The 15,235-nt window shown below is 35.5% G+C and overlaps 2 protein-coding genes across 3 annotated transcripts in view; one reads left to right on the top strand and one right to left on the bottom strand.

Annotated features, from left to right (window-relative positions):
* The window catches only part of spict (magnesium transporter spict), a 34,991-nt gene extending 26,839 nt beyond the window's left edge, over window positions 1-8,152 (top strand). The window contains exons 5-6 of the mRNA XM_083125099.1: window positions 2,101-2,209; window positions 5,494-8,152. Of these exons, the coding sequence (XP_082981225.1) occupies window positions 2,101-2,209; window positions 5,494-6,077 (693 nt within the window). The 3' untranslated portion in view covers window positions 6,078-8,152. The remainder of the gene's footprint in view (window positions 1-2,100; window positions 2,210-5,493) is intronic.
* A 4,159-nt stretch (window positions 8,153-12,311) lies between these two features.
* The window catches only part of LOC145989771 (PIH1 domain-containing protein 1-like), an 80,078-nt gene continuing 77,154 nt past the window's right edge, over window positions 12,312-15,235 (bottom strand). For both annotated transcript variants that reach the window (XM_083125097.1, XM_083125096.1), the window contains exon 8: window positions 12,312-12,569. In XM_083125097.1, the coding sequence (XP_082981223.1) occupies window positions 12,537-12,569 (33 nt within the window). In that variant the 3' untranslated portion in view covers window positions 12,312-12,536. The remainder of the gene's footprint in view (window positions 12,570-15,235) is intronic.

The raw sequence follows: 15,235 nt of genomic DNA, 5'->3' as shown, positions 1-15,235 counted from the left end.
TTCTTGTTTTGAGTGATTTTTTGCTCTTTCTGTGGTTGCCTGTGAGGAATTGTCTCTGTTAGTGCTATCACAATGGGCTCTGTTGCATTTGAAACATTGCTAATGGTAACAATTCCTAGTTTCTCCCTATGTCGGGTCAGTTTATAACCAAGCAATAGACAATTATATGGCGTCCAGTTTTAGAAGTGATATCGGGCAGGGCCACGCACAGCGTGTTCTTGGCGACCAGCCAATGGCAAAAGTGCAATGTTGTAAGTTAGGAAACTGCGGCGTGCAAGTTAAACGCCCCATCCTGAATGTTTCTTGCACGCAAGAAGTTTTCATAAAACTTGCCACTTTAAAGTTCATCATAAGATGGAGCAAGACATTTTGAACCTGACTGTCAAAGTCCCATAAATTTCTGTCGGCTACAGCCGAAGTTATAGTTTCTCGAAACAACACGTCTCGGCACACATGCAATGAACCTTTCATTTTCGTTCCCTCTGTTTTTTGTTCTTGCCACCTTGTTGACAGCTGAGTTGTGTCTTGGGAAAACAATGGGTGTTAAATTCATCTCAATATACACAACGACCCTTCATTGCCGTGTGTGCGCTCTCCAACATTGCGAGTCTTGAGTCAGTTTGAGTTTTTATATGCTGTAGTGATATGATATAATCCTGTGTAGAACTTTTAACTGTATTATTTCACTCACTGTACTCGTATACTGTGTACAAAAAGAAAAGAAAAAAGTTGAATATTGGGCACAGTGAATTCTCTTTCCCTTCCGCTAGCAGTTAGTTTGGTAACAGGGCAATAGCACTGGCTGCATATTGGATGAACTCATGTTCCTTCTAAAAGCGTACACCGTATAGTACATGCTCATTCCCTCTCTTTTCTGCACGTTGGAAGAAACTAGGCACTGTTGAGTGTTTTGGAGGAACAGATCCTGATTCTACACAGCTAAGAGAGCAAGAACGAGATATCAGGTGAAACCAGAGCTCGCTCATTAGCTCAGTTGGTTCAGAAATGGCACTGTATGCCTGGTCGAGCCTGCATTTTTAACTGTAATTTCTACAGAAAAAAGTACATATAAGTACATGCATTCTGAATTACTTTGATTTGTTAACAGTTTTCAGGCATTGGTGGGAATGACTAAGAGTTTGAGCACATATCAAAAGTGTATTTCAATTTAGTGGAAAGTTAATATATTGGCTGCTAGTGCAATGGTAAAGCATTGCAAAGGAACACTAAAAATATAATAAAAACTGAGTCAGTGTATAGCCATGCAATAGACTATTAGTACACTTTCATTCTTTCTTTCTTTTTTATTTGTTAACAGCTTCTTTTTCCATCTGTCAAGGTTAACAGGTGGCTATTGCAATGTTAAGGAAGAAACTTTGAGGCATGTGTCTATTTCATTCAAGATTTTCTGTCATGCTGATGAAATGAGTTGAGAAATATGCATTGCTTTGCGATTATAGAGCCTTACCTAAATAGGGCATATTCCCATAGCTTTATGAGGATTTTGGTATGATTCAATCTGTTTTTTGATAAAAGAGTCAAATGCTAAGGCAAAATTTACTGTAGGAAAAAAAATTATGCACTAAAACGTTAAAAATTATTATGAATCTTTGTCTGAAGAAGACCCTGTTAGAAGGTGGAAACATTACGTTTTAGTGTATAACTTTTTTTGTACAGTAAATTTTACCTTGGTCAGCATTTGATTCTTTTATTAACATGGAAACAAGGCTTAACAGTTGATTGATTGAGTTGGTGTTTTAAGTCCACTTATGCACAGTAAGGTTAATCGGGACTGGACCTACAGTTGAAAGTGGGATCCAAACCACTATGCGCCTCCACCGGGTATCGAACCCAGGACCCCTTGATTACAAGGCGACAACGCTACCACTGGGCTTCACGGTATGACCATTTTTAATTTTAAATGTTTGAGGCAGTGCTGTGGAATAGACTCTAATACACTGCAGTGTCTGTGTAATGTGAAGGAGAATAACATGAAATTTTGAGGATTTTTAGGAAATATCAAATCCTCCCCCAGCACACACAATTTTTAATTTATGGTTTCACTGAGGAGGGGTTGATAAATTTATTTAATTATTTCAGCTTGGTTGTCTACTGTGTGTTTTGGGCTCAACGGTCATTGTAATTCATTCTCCGAAAGAGGAAGAAGTGGAAAATCTAGAAGTTCTTCTTGAGAAGTTACAAGATCCAGGTATGTTATTTTTTTTAGCATTACATAGAAAATTTGCTCATCTAAATATACCAAGTATTGTGAACTAAGAAGAGTCTATGGTTCAAATCACAAACCCTGACACCTTCTGTAAACAAAACCACCTGTATGCAGAAAGCATTGCAAACTCATAGAAGTAAAATAATCCACACTAAAATCCAGCGTTGTTACAGGATTCATTACGTAAGGTAAAACAACAGCCAATTTGTAGTATGGGATACGCTGCCACAAATGACATCTCACTTTAAACCCAATGCTCTTTCTTTTTTTACTTATTGCTTCACCTTTATGGTTAACTCTTTGCACCAGTAATCATTTCCCATAAATTTGGCTAAGGTTTGATAAAGATAGGAGTGTATTTGAAATTTGTTTGTAGATTTTATGTAAATTGTATCTTATGTAAATAAAATATATAATGGGCATAAACAGCCATATGCATTGCTGTAAGTCCAATAAATATATTCATGATGATCAAAACCAGACAAAATGTTCGTAAATTTATTGCGGTTGGAAACTTTGACAAGCATCCTAATAACGATTTTTGTTCCGCCAAATATAGTGCACTTCGTAAAATAACTTGGTGACATGGCAAGGAAAGATAAGTGTGAACATTTTGTAGTAATATGCATTGTAACTTTCAATGAGCTTAGAGATTTGTGTACATAATGATATTTTATAACATTGGTTATTTTCTAAAAATAATCATGTGAACAGCAAGGAAGTAGTGCAACTTAGTAATATTGCCTGACTTATCGTTAGAAAAATAACATGCCGAGTTCTATACGTACGGGAAAGTCTCAGTGTTCTCCGAGCTTGTTTTCAAAACACCAGCAAGGACAGCCTTTGAAAAGGGGTGAGAAACAGATTATACTCAATATTTATGTAACGTTCTGTCAGTGGTATCCTGAGAAACCAGTAAATGAAGTGGTTAAGTTCGTATCCCAGTGCAGTGGTGTGTCAGTGTCTGCAGTTTTAAGGGTTATGAAAGAGAGAATGACCGGGAGAGTAACATTGTATGCGGGTGCATATTCGTCTGATGTTTTGAGAGCGGGTTCTCACATTCAGAGGCTCTTATATAAAATGAATAAGTGTGGCGAACTATGAGTGTAACAGCAGATGATTGCGGTCATGAATCAGCTGACGTGGAGTGATACATCGAATCGGTGAGACCGTTTATTTACAGAAGGTCTCAGGGTTTTTGATTTACACCATAGTATTTAAGTGTATTAGGTCTGAGTTGATACCAATTGTGGGGTGTAAGAAGTGACCTTTTGAGAAGGAACCTAAAAGTTTACCTCCCTTTCCCATAAAGTTTACCTCCCTTTCCCATAGTACACTCTGCTAACTGTAGTTTTGCAGGCTAATGAGGCTCAGGCATCTGGACCAATGAATGGCCAGTATAATCCTCTGTGCAGCAGTGTTCATTTTTTTGTGGTAAGGGGCTTGGCCCTGTATAATGTGATGGGTGTAAATAGCATAAGTGCTGATGCACCCACACTTTGAGCAGCGTGCAAGGATTTCGGGGAATGTGCAAAAATGTCACGTGCCACTTATGTGAAATCTAAATTTCCTGGAAATGATACAAAATTGTTCTTTATTTTTGCAGCAGCATTGTGGGGATAAAATAATTTTTGTGATTATCATTATCTTATATAAAGTTGTTAATATTTTGAAGAAAATGCTGGAAAACTTGCAGGCTAAAATTTATAAATACTCTGAACTGTTCAGAGTATTGGTATCTGTGGGAATTGTTAGTCACTGGTATTGACCCAGTCCTAATCTAGAATAACTATCTGTAAAAGTAACTAAGTTACTCCTTGGTTAATTAACTAATTTAGTTCCACAAACGAAGCAATTACCCAAAAAGCACTGAAGTACACTCATGGCTAAGGAACAGATTTTTATTTTTCTACTGCAACAGTGATTTTCAGAAACTGTAAAGTGTCGAATGTAATATGTATTTCACAAGGGTTTGTTGTAAGAATGACCCGCGAGGCCAAAACATGCCCTCTCAATAAAGGTGATTTATTATTATTATTATTAGATGCAATTTGTAAACAAAAAGGCACTATTTTCAGTGCAATGAATTCTATTCTTTGATTATGAAAAAGATTGTCCAATACAAAATCTTTCTTATTTTGAAGTACTGCACCGCCATATACTTTTCATTGTTTTCTGTGGAGAAGTTGTTCCAGTCATCCATGAGTAGGTGCATGTAATCGTTACAACCCAGAAGTGCCCATGACTGTACGTGGAGAACCTTCTCTCCATATTGCAGGAAGTGAAAACTTCATAAATGCAACTGCTGCTGATTCCCAAAACACCTTTGGGGCTCCCCAAGGTATAGTGGTAATGTTATCGCTTTGTAACAAAGAGGTCGTAGGTTCGATATCGGTTGGAGGCACCTAGTGGTTCAGTCCCAATTAGTCTTATCTGTGCATAAAGTGAGCTAAAAAAAACAACTCAAACTGCAGTTAGGTTCCCAGTGGTCTTCTCTCCTTGATGAACAGCCACTATACTAAGGAAGTTGTAGTTTCCGGTGCAAACCCTCACCTTTCACCTAACTGTTGTGTCAATGGGGGAAATAGGTGATGTGATTGATCACTTACAGGGTTGTCTTCCTACTCGTCACAGCAGGCACTCTAAACAGCCATTCAGATGGAGGTATTCTTGGAATCTTCCTGCATTCTTCCACTGTTGGAGGCCAGGAATAATATCGGCCCTGTTTTTAACAACTGAATGATTTTGTGGCTAGGATTCCGTCCCAAAAGAGCATGCATTTTTGTTTGGTATACTACACCTACAGTCCCTTTAATTGCCTGGGAGGTACAGTGTTCAACAATGATGAATGCCTCATCCAGTCAGTTCACTCCACATTTTTCCAATATGGCGGAAATTTGCAGTCGTTGACACCCCTTGCTGTTGCATTACTGCTTTTGCCCCTCGGATTTGTTCAAGTTTCTCAAACCTTTGTGGTGAAAATTAAGGTTGTTCTTAATAAAAGTTATTTTTAAAGTTACACAAAAGGTTTAAAAGGCATTTTTCAAGTCAAAATAGGGCTTTTAGTTATTAATAGTCCATTTAGGCATTTTAGGTCCTATAGAATTTCAGTAGAGTGGTGCTGTATGCATGAAACGCGAAGATATCTAAATAGCATATTTCTAGGACTTAGCAAAAAAAAAAATAGGTGTGAACATATAAATCTGTTCCCTACTCATGACTTCATCGAAATATACTTTGATTTTTATTTATGTCTTCCCCTTTAGGTTTTATTGTATACGTGGTAGCTGTTGTGGCAATTTCTGCATTCTTCGCCTTCTGCCTGGGTCCTAGGTACGGGCACATAATTGTAGTTGTGTACATAGTCATCTGCTCAGCGATAGGGTCCCTTTCGGTCATGGGCTGCAAGGGCTTAGGGCTGGCCCTTAAGGAGACCATCTCTGGAACCAAGAACGAGATGAGCAACTGGCTTACGTGGGCATTTCTGTTACTCATTGTTGTGTGCATCATGGTCCAGATGAACTATCTGAACAAGGCTTTGGACATTTTCAACACATCGATCGTAACGCCTGTTTACTATGTGTTTTTCACGACGTTTGTCATCACGGCATCGACGATTCTTTTCAAAGAGTGGGAGCATCTGAACGGGGAAGATGTTTTGGGGAACATTTGCGGATTTTTGGTTGTGATCATAGCGATTTTTCTGCTGAATGCGTTCAAGGATATGGAAATATCCTTCGATCACCTGAAGACTTTACTGAGGCCAAAGAGAGATTTACACGAACGATTGATAGAGAGCGTAAATGCTGGTGGGTCGTATGGAAGCTACAAACCCGTCCCGAGCAGGTGACGTTGATATACTTGTGAATATACTTGCAGGATATAAGAGTAGTGTATCCATTTTTTTATTAATCTTACCATGTTTATGGTTGACGGAATGAAAACCTTTGTGATTATTTGTAAAAGACTTAAGAATCATATTTTACCAAATATTTTTGTGCAGCTATATTGTATAATTGTAGATGTGTATAGAGATAATATATTTGTATGTAAGTGACTTGTGAAAAGGTTCACCTTTGAAAAATGGGAAGAGATAAAATGACATCCTCCAGAAAAATTAATATTTTATACGATACTTTTGTTTTAAATATTTTGGAAATTGTCAGCAATGGGAGGAATGGCAGCTGAAATTTGTATACATTCTTAAATTATTTGTAGTATGTAGCATGTGGCATGTACGTGTAAAGCAAAAATTGTTGTTTTTAATTTATGAACAAGGTCAGTTGTGAATTTTAATCAATGAGGCTAAGTTAGTTAGACGATTTAAGGTTGAAAATGTGTCTTCTAAACGGTATCTGTAGTTTCATTTCACTGTTATGAGTGGCTTCCAGAATTTTAAAAGTCTAGAAAATTGAAATATTTTTTATTTGAACAATTGAAATATACATTTCACAAAGTTCCTAGATATTATGATTCCTGATGTAAATGTATGGCTGATCAAGACAGTTTGCATGTAGAACTAATTCTAGGATATTAAATTATTGTATAACGTTCATTCCTTGCCTAGGATTTAAACCTGTTACTTCAAGGATTTAGTTTTTGATGTCTCAATGGGGATTTCTTTATTTTAGATTGTGGGTATGTGGCAAACTTCATTTACTCTTAGCATTAATTTATATGAATTTATTGTTAGTTTTACATAGACAGGGTGCCCCAAAAGTCATCATACATGGGAATAACATTATTTCTTTGCAAGTGAGATGCAACAATGCTACTGACTCCACCTGAATAAATTTAATGGCAAGAATGCATTGATTTGCACCTGGCTCTCAAAGGTCGCCACATCGAGCACATTGTGTGACATTCCCTATGTATGGGGACTTTTGGGACACCCTGTATATTGATGGGGTTGATCACATAATTTTAGGGGACAATCCGCTTTTTAGATACCTAGAAAGAGTGATTGTTATTTACTCTTATGCTAATTGAGGGGATATTGTTGTAGATGTCTCGGGTAGCTTTCAAATCGAAGTGAGAAGTGACACGTGAGTTTCACGCAAGAGTGGCAAGCAAGAAGCGCAGCTTGTGTTACTCTGGTGTGAAAGAAAGCATTTATTTCTGGAGGTTCGTTTCCAAGTAACACTTGTTGCTTTGGTCTGAAACATCCCTCAGAGGAAGCAATAGGTTAATTAAAGATGTCAAACGATATGGGGAGAAGTTACCTTTCATGTTGGTTGACAATTTATCCTTAGTTTATAAGATTCCTCAAAAAAAGGGGGGCAATCACATACTCCACCCTCCCTCTTAATCTGACCATGACCAAAAGAAGTACACTTTTTATATTTGAGTTTAATATTATCTACTTTTATTAACATTTATAAATAGTCTTAAAAATAGCAAAATAGGTGTTAAGTACTGTGGTTACGTTAACCTGTAATATGTCGCAAAATATGGAAAGAGAAGTTGAATATTGCTCGGATATGTGCTGTGGCAACAATATGTCAAACAACAAAGATGACTGAAAGTAGTAAAAAAAAAAAAATAAGTTCTGTTCGAATATTATATTTATAATGAGTATGGAATACATTACTTTATGGTAGAGTGATTATTTATTAGATACTTAATCATCTAGACACTTCTGCCATTTCTGTCCTGATTAATTTTAATTTGCTGACCAGTTCAATAAGCAACATTTTTATTTATTGTTAAGAGATTGGTATTGATAAAATAAAGGTATGCATTCTTAGTCAACACTCCAAAAACAAAAATGTGCAACTTGACACAGTGGCATCTGTTGGCAACTTGACAGAAACAAGAGAAAATGTTTGTAGCCATTAGCTGGCCCATAAATGCTGATTCCTATTTGTAGTCAAAGTTTTACGAATGATTTGTCTATCTTGAATTCTCGTCTATCAAAAAAAAAAAAAAAAAAAAATGAAGCTTTGGAATGTCTTCTAAAGTCCCAAAACATTGCTCTTTTGTTATTTGTTCATGTGTGTTTTGTTTTAGTGGTCTTTTCCACTTTAGCAATCATCATGTAAGCATTCTCTAATTTTCATGATTAGAAATACATAACACAGGAATAAGCATAAAAAATAAGTAACAATATGAAAAATTCTGTACCTTCAGTATTAGAAACAGATTTGCTCAAGTGTTTTGACTCATACAAATGTAGCTTTTTCAAGAGAATATATTAAGTGATAGGAAGCAACAAATTATCACATTCAAAACAACAAAGCGACAAGTCCAAATCCCGGCCTGGGCATGTGTGTTCTTTGTGAATGTCGCTTGATCTGGTTGGTCAAGAGACAGTGAAGAAGACAAGGTCAAAGTTCCAATGACGTTACTTGCCAGCACATGTTGTAAGAAGTTTTTTTAATATCATATAACCATTTATCACTTATTCTCCATCATATAAGGGACATTATGGTCCAGTTTGTAGAACATCTGACTGCCAGCTTACAGGATCTCGGGTGGTAATTTTTCCAGAAAATGTTCCTGCATGGAGCAGTTCGGGGAGGTATACCCAGATTGTAATAAATGGGTGTCCTCCCATCTATCACCTCCAGAATGGCCAAGGTTATGAATATTTATTTACCTCCACCCCCTCCCCCTATGCCCTCATGGAACATTGTTCCAATGTTCAAGGGCCATTAGAAAATTTTAAAAATTAACTTGTTTCACTAAAGAAAAAAGTCCTGAATATTATTGAATTGTTTCCTATGGTGCTGTGGAGTAATTTCCTCAGTGTAGGTGTTGCCATCCATATTTTTCCCCAGTCTATTACTGTACAGGCAATATACAGTAAACTATGTTCATTTACTCTAATAAGCTTAGTTTATTTTTCCGTGCAGTTCTTGTTTGCGATCAATTTTGCCACCTGTCTGGTAGCTTTGTCAGGCTGCCTTAGGCAAGTCTTGTGCACTTGTGGAGGCAAGTGATAACTTGGTAAATTGTGAGATTCCTGCTCTGTTACTCATGAATCAGATAATGAGATGTTTCCCACTACGCAAATGCAACCGACAAACCCTCCTGCCTCACTCACTCCCTCCTATCTGCTCGCTCTGCAGGCTATACATGTATGAGACTGTGCTCTTCCACAAGTACAGCAGGTTGACCAGGATTGAATTAAAACCATTTTATTTAACCCTTTCCGGACATTGAGTTTTCCCCCAGAAGACTGGTTTTTTGCTGTTTTTTAAAAAAATCATAGAAAATAGTTCAGTGTGTTACTATTTAACTTGTTTTTTCTAAAATCTACACCACTTCCTCTTTCTATAGATTTATATTGTTTCATTTAATATTATTTTTTTTCTGTAACAATTTTTTGAAGGTAGAAAATTATAGCATTGCATAAAAGTTGCTGAAAATATATTTTGAATACATAATTCAAAATTAATTCATGAAAATAATGTAAAATCTTTCTATCAGGATCGAAATCATCAGTAACTGCAAAATCCGAAGCAGAATCATCATAAGAATTTTCCACAATGCGGATATAAATTATGAAATGCCATTCTCAAGATAAACAAAAGCGCAACTCAATTTGACACTAGAACAAGTAAAACTCAGTGTGATTATAGCCAGTCATTTATTCACAATGGAATTTTTAGTTAATGACGGGCTATGCCTGCCAGTCGCTCATCCGGAAAGGGTTAACAAAGGTTGATAACATGGATTGTTCTTTATCAAAAAATATGAATTGTAGTGTATGTACTATGCAAGAAGAATAAGTAAATGCCAAATAAAAATGTACAGTATTAGTAATCTACAATGTGCGATTCAACAGTCAGTCTACAAATATTTATATACGCTCTTAAAATCTTCCTGTGTGTAATTCACATAAATGCATTTAAGTTATGGAATTGTAAGTCACTGGGTAAAATTGTTTTTATGTTAAAGTAAATTTAGGGAATCTTGCTGTGTATAGAGCATTTCCCAAAGGGGTGTTAATGTAATATAGATTTTCAGAAGTTGTTCCTAGTACAGTGGAAATAATGCATATGGTCTGTGATTTTTAGTTTTAATTGTTAAAAAAAAGGTAATATGTTTACATTTTTCTTACATGTATTGTTGACTCCTACATGTAATATTATCATGTACAATAAAATGATTGTTTTTTTAAAGCAGTTTTAAATGTTATCTTGCAAAATGATTTTGACTTGAAAATGCTTCCAGCCTGTATTAATACAGTGAAACCCTGATTTTATATTCCTGGATGTACATTTTCCTGCATTTTGTGTTTTCATTTTGATCTCCAGAAACCAAATTCGAGGCTACACTACATTCAGTTTTTTGGTTGTCTTCTTGTAGGGCTGAGTCAACAACAGTCGATACTTTTCTGGAGTGCAAAATGTGAAATATTAACCTTGCCCCTTGTGTGAATTTTCAGTTTAAATGACAAGTCCTTTTTAATATTCTGATTATGAGTACTTCAAAGTAAAACCCTGGTAAATGGATATGGCACATTTCCAATGAAATACAGCGGTGCCTTGCATAACAAATACAATCAGTTCCCAAGCCTTGTCCAAAATTGCAAAACATCATAAAACAAATGCAGGGGATATTAACAATACCACGAATATTGGAAATGTTAGGAATTGACTAATTTATAAGTTATGGAAAATGCATACGATACGGTTATAAAAAATATGAATACAACGTTGTGTAGGTATGTACAGTCTCTCTCGTTCATTGTTATTTCAGCTTTCGACAGCTTGGTCAGTCTTTGTTTTAGTGCATTTGTAACAATCATTTTTTACACTAATTGTAGCCAGGTCCAATGGCCTGTGGGGCTTCAGCTCACCCAATATAGTCTAAGTTTCATCATTATACACAAATAATTCTTCACACCTTAATTACTGATGAAATCAAAATATTTCATAATAATTTGTTACATCTCAAATACGATACAGTGTCCTATACTATCCATAGTCTCATCGTTATTAGGAAAGTAAGGGTTTCTAACCTGAATGAGGAAATTAAATTACTGCCTTGGTCAGCATATTGAATTTTTATATCATGGAAACAAGGCTTAATGGTGTTACCATTTTCTGTACTGCTCTAAAAAATGTTTACAAAGGTAGAACAGTGATTGTGGATCAAAATCCAGGTTTGATCGTGGCAAAAATGCACAAAAATGTGATCAAAACTTGCCTGAAGCAACAATAACTAACCTTACCTGATGGTTGAATATTGGTGACAATATTGGGAACCCAAAATGATGCAATTTTCTTCATGTTGCGGTTGTTCTCATGGATGCATCACAACCTCTTAAAGAAATACACTTACCCATTATGCAACCATCAGATACAGCTAGGTATTGTTGCTACAGGCTTCATGCAAGTCTTGCTGATATTGTTGTGCCCTTTTTCCACAGGCAACCTGGATTTTGATCCACAGTCACTGTCCTACCTTTGTAAACATGTTTTAGAGCAGTACAGAAAATGGTGTTCATTTTAACATCGTACATACACCACAGCACTCGCTGTACCGACAACTTTTGGCACTCCACACATTGATATGGGCCCAAACTGACATTGCTCACTGCCTGATAGCACATACACGCTGTTATCACCTTTTCCTGATAGTGTTGCTACTACTTTATTTACAACCCACATAGGCAATAGCAGACTGCAACACAAATGGTGTATTCTTTTCAGAAATGGCGTGAAACTGATTTTAAACTCTATAGCCTACATCTGGATGGAGGACAGAAAATGGTGAGTGTCCCTTGATTAGTGTCATCACTCATCGTCATCTTTGCAATTAGCCAAAAGTGGTATAAATACAAAGTAAAATAAACCAAATCAATCATAGATCACAAGCAACTGGAGTGTTGTACTGATCACATCTCATCTCTTCCATTGTGGTGTAGCTCGAGAATGTGTGGCAAGGTCCATTATACAGGGGAGATTTTTACCTTTTCAGAAAATTCCAAGACTTGAACTCGCACTAAAAATATAAAAACTAATGCTGTAAGAAAATAATTTATTTTGGGTTTTAAATACTTTCAAACACAAAGCTTACACTATGAAAACTTAAACAATTGTACAAGAACTTCTAAATGTAATATAATTGTCTATTGCCTTGTGCTGTTCACTCTTGAATATAGTAAACATATATTTTTTTTATGACACGTGGTATTTATTGCATTAAAAAATGAATGAAATAAATTTTAAAATATTTGTTACTTCAATCATATTAATTACAGAAATAGACAGGATGTTTGAACTTTTATTAAGCATTTTGTACAAAAGTAAGTATAATCATTAATTGCAGTATTCGTTTCGTATTTCAAAATTTCACATCAACCTGCAACTGGCATTGTCAATGTTAGAACCTGCAAAAAATACAATAGATCAATTAGGCTTTCTTCCTTGTTACCGAAATACAGGGATTAAATATAGAGGAGACATTTCAATTCAATATGATTAACTATGGTCTTTATATGATCTGGCGGCAATTCATTGTTTGCATTTAAGGAAATTTTTTCACCTTTAAATAACTTGGGCTCCAATTTGAAGCATGTTTAATATCAATGCACATGCTAAAATTTAACTCTATACACTATGTACCCTACAGGGTAAAGAAATATTCGGATAATGGATGCAAATCACATGGTGAAGTTGATTTTAAGTCAACTTGTTTCCAGACTTAACATTCTCATGCCACGATCAAACTAATGATTACAAAATGAAAGTTCCGGATACTACATGTCAGTTAAGTATTGCAACCATATATTGTTTTTAATTTGACTTAATCTTATGGGATCATACAATGCTGATAAACAATACAGCAATTTTTATTTTTTTCTTGCTGTTCAGTAACTACTATAAAGGACACTACACAAAATTCTCTATGTGTTTATTCCATTTTTCTCAACAAGACTGGATTTTGTCGTCGTGTTAAATTTTTGTATTATATGTCATGGTTTTGAAAATTAATTACATTTTTAACATAATAGTGTAAGTGCTGTAGTTAAAAATTCTGAAATCATGACGACAAATATCCTCAGTACATAAATAAGCACTATGCTGTTGGGAAATTCCATGTAAAGACTCCATGACAAAATATTACTGTCCAACACAAAATAATACTAAGGAGACTGCATTATTACCAGAATTATGATGCATGCATGTGATTGATTTTGTTTCTTTGCTTTTGAATACAAAATGACAGAACAATAATTTGTATACTTCACTGATAACTTCAAAATATTGTATAAAATCATGAATTGCTTTGACTTGTGACCACTGTACCCAATTTTACATACAGCAGTGTCCTAAGCAGAGTGGTTAGCACAGTGAGCTATGATGCTAGCGGTCCCAGGTTCGAAGGGTGTTTTTTGATAGTGCCCCTTCATCAATTTCATGTCATCTAATCCTCATTTTCGCGATTAGTCAAAAGTGGCAGAAAAGCAAAGTAAAATAAATCAAATCAAAGTAGTTATCTATAATTTGAGAGTACCTCAATTACAAAAAAACCTTGGAAATAGAGAATAGCGTAGGGAAAATCGGAAGGCAAAAGAAAAAAAAAGTAGTAGTATGTTTGAGCAACGTAAAATTATAAATTAAACATAATAAGCCTGATTTACGTGCAGATGTAACACTAAATGCCTAATTTGCTATGTTAGGCTTGTTGGCTTTAGATATCTTAGCATAAATAATACATTTACAGTGTATTTATGCTAAGGGAACCTAACCTAACAACGTAGGCATTCCTCGAGTGACGTCGCAAAGCAAGGTTGTGTGATAAGGGAGACCTGTGAAGTCAAACTCGCCAAGAAAAAAAAGAACACCAAAACTATCATTACCAGACACAACAGAAGTGACAATAAAATAACGAAAACCAATATATTTTCCATACAAATTGAAGAAAAACAAATTAACAAAAATAAATTGCAGTTATAAAGAAATGCAAACCTCAATATCCAAAAATAAAATGAAAATCTTAAATAAAGATGAAATAAAGAAAGTTGAATCCTAGTGGAAATTTGCATATATATCCATATTGAAAACCAAAGTTCGACCTGGCAATAATGTGTGTTTACAAAATGTACTTCAATGAAGGAAAGCAGCTATGGCAAGTAATGTAGAAAAGTTTTTATTATTTCATGGAACTGGAACTTTAATTGAAAAATGCAGTGCCAAGTTGAAGTGTTAATTACGTATGTATTAGTAAACATATATTTTTTTTACTTCGAAACGGTAAAATAAAAGGGTCGTTTGTGCAGTATAGCCCTTCAAGTTTATATGAATGTCTACAAATGTTCAATGTGGCTTCCACCAGTTATGCAATACACTTCTCATCGAAATTCTAGTTCTTGTCACACTTTTCCCAAGAACTCCTCATCCACCACGTTTCTAATTCTCTTCTTTAGCTGCTGAACATCTTCGGCATAGTTGGCACATAGATTTTGTCTTTCACAAAGCCCCAAATACAGAAGTCTAGGGGGTGTAAGGTCTGGTAACTTTAAGACACAGCCTGCTCTTTCTGCACCTGTGAAAGTCGCCATTTTCTTTAACAGTACACCAGCACCACAATGACTGTGTTTACAAAAGTCTTGCACATGAAAACAAAACTTTTTCTCATTGTTGTGCAACAAACCTCATTGTTTTTGTTTAAGTTATTTGTTTAATAATAAATCTGATAAGTTGTTTACTCTATTATGATATATTGTTACAAATATTGTACTTACATTGCTCAGTACAGTAGTAACAATGATGGGTTAGGTGGGAGAACAGCCACAGGCTGAACCTCTCCCTTTACTAAAGAAACTTTGAATTTGAATGATGCTATGAAAAAGAAATAGTTAAACCATATTGAACTTATGTTGTAAAGAAATGGTCAAATGCCTTCTGCTTCAGGTCATTCCATCATTCCCAAACAGCAATGTCACTCCCCTGTCTGAATAACAGACCGTCGGCAGATGTTACCTCCCCCTGTTGTTCAGGTATTGCAACCCCAAGATAGTAATATTTTCTCTCTCTCTCTCTCTCTCTCTCT

The sequence above is a fragment of the Lepisma saccharinum genome, chromosome 7 (genome assembly GCF_977018435.1).
Source record: "Lepisma saccharinum chromosome 7, izLepSacc3.1, whole genome shotgun sequence".
Lineage (NCBI taxonomy): Eukaryota > Metazoa > Arthropoda > Insecta > Zygentoma > Lepismatidae > Lepisma > Lepisma saccharinum.
The sequence above is the reverse complement of the archived record's forward strand: the minus strand, read 5'-3'. Positions and strand labels throughout refer to the sequence as shown.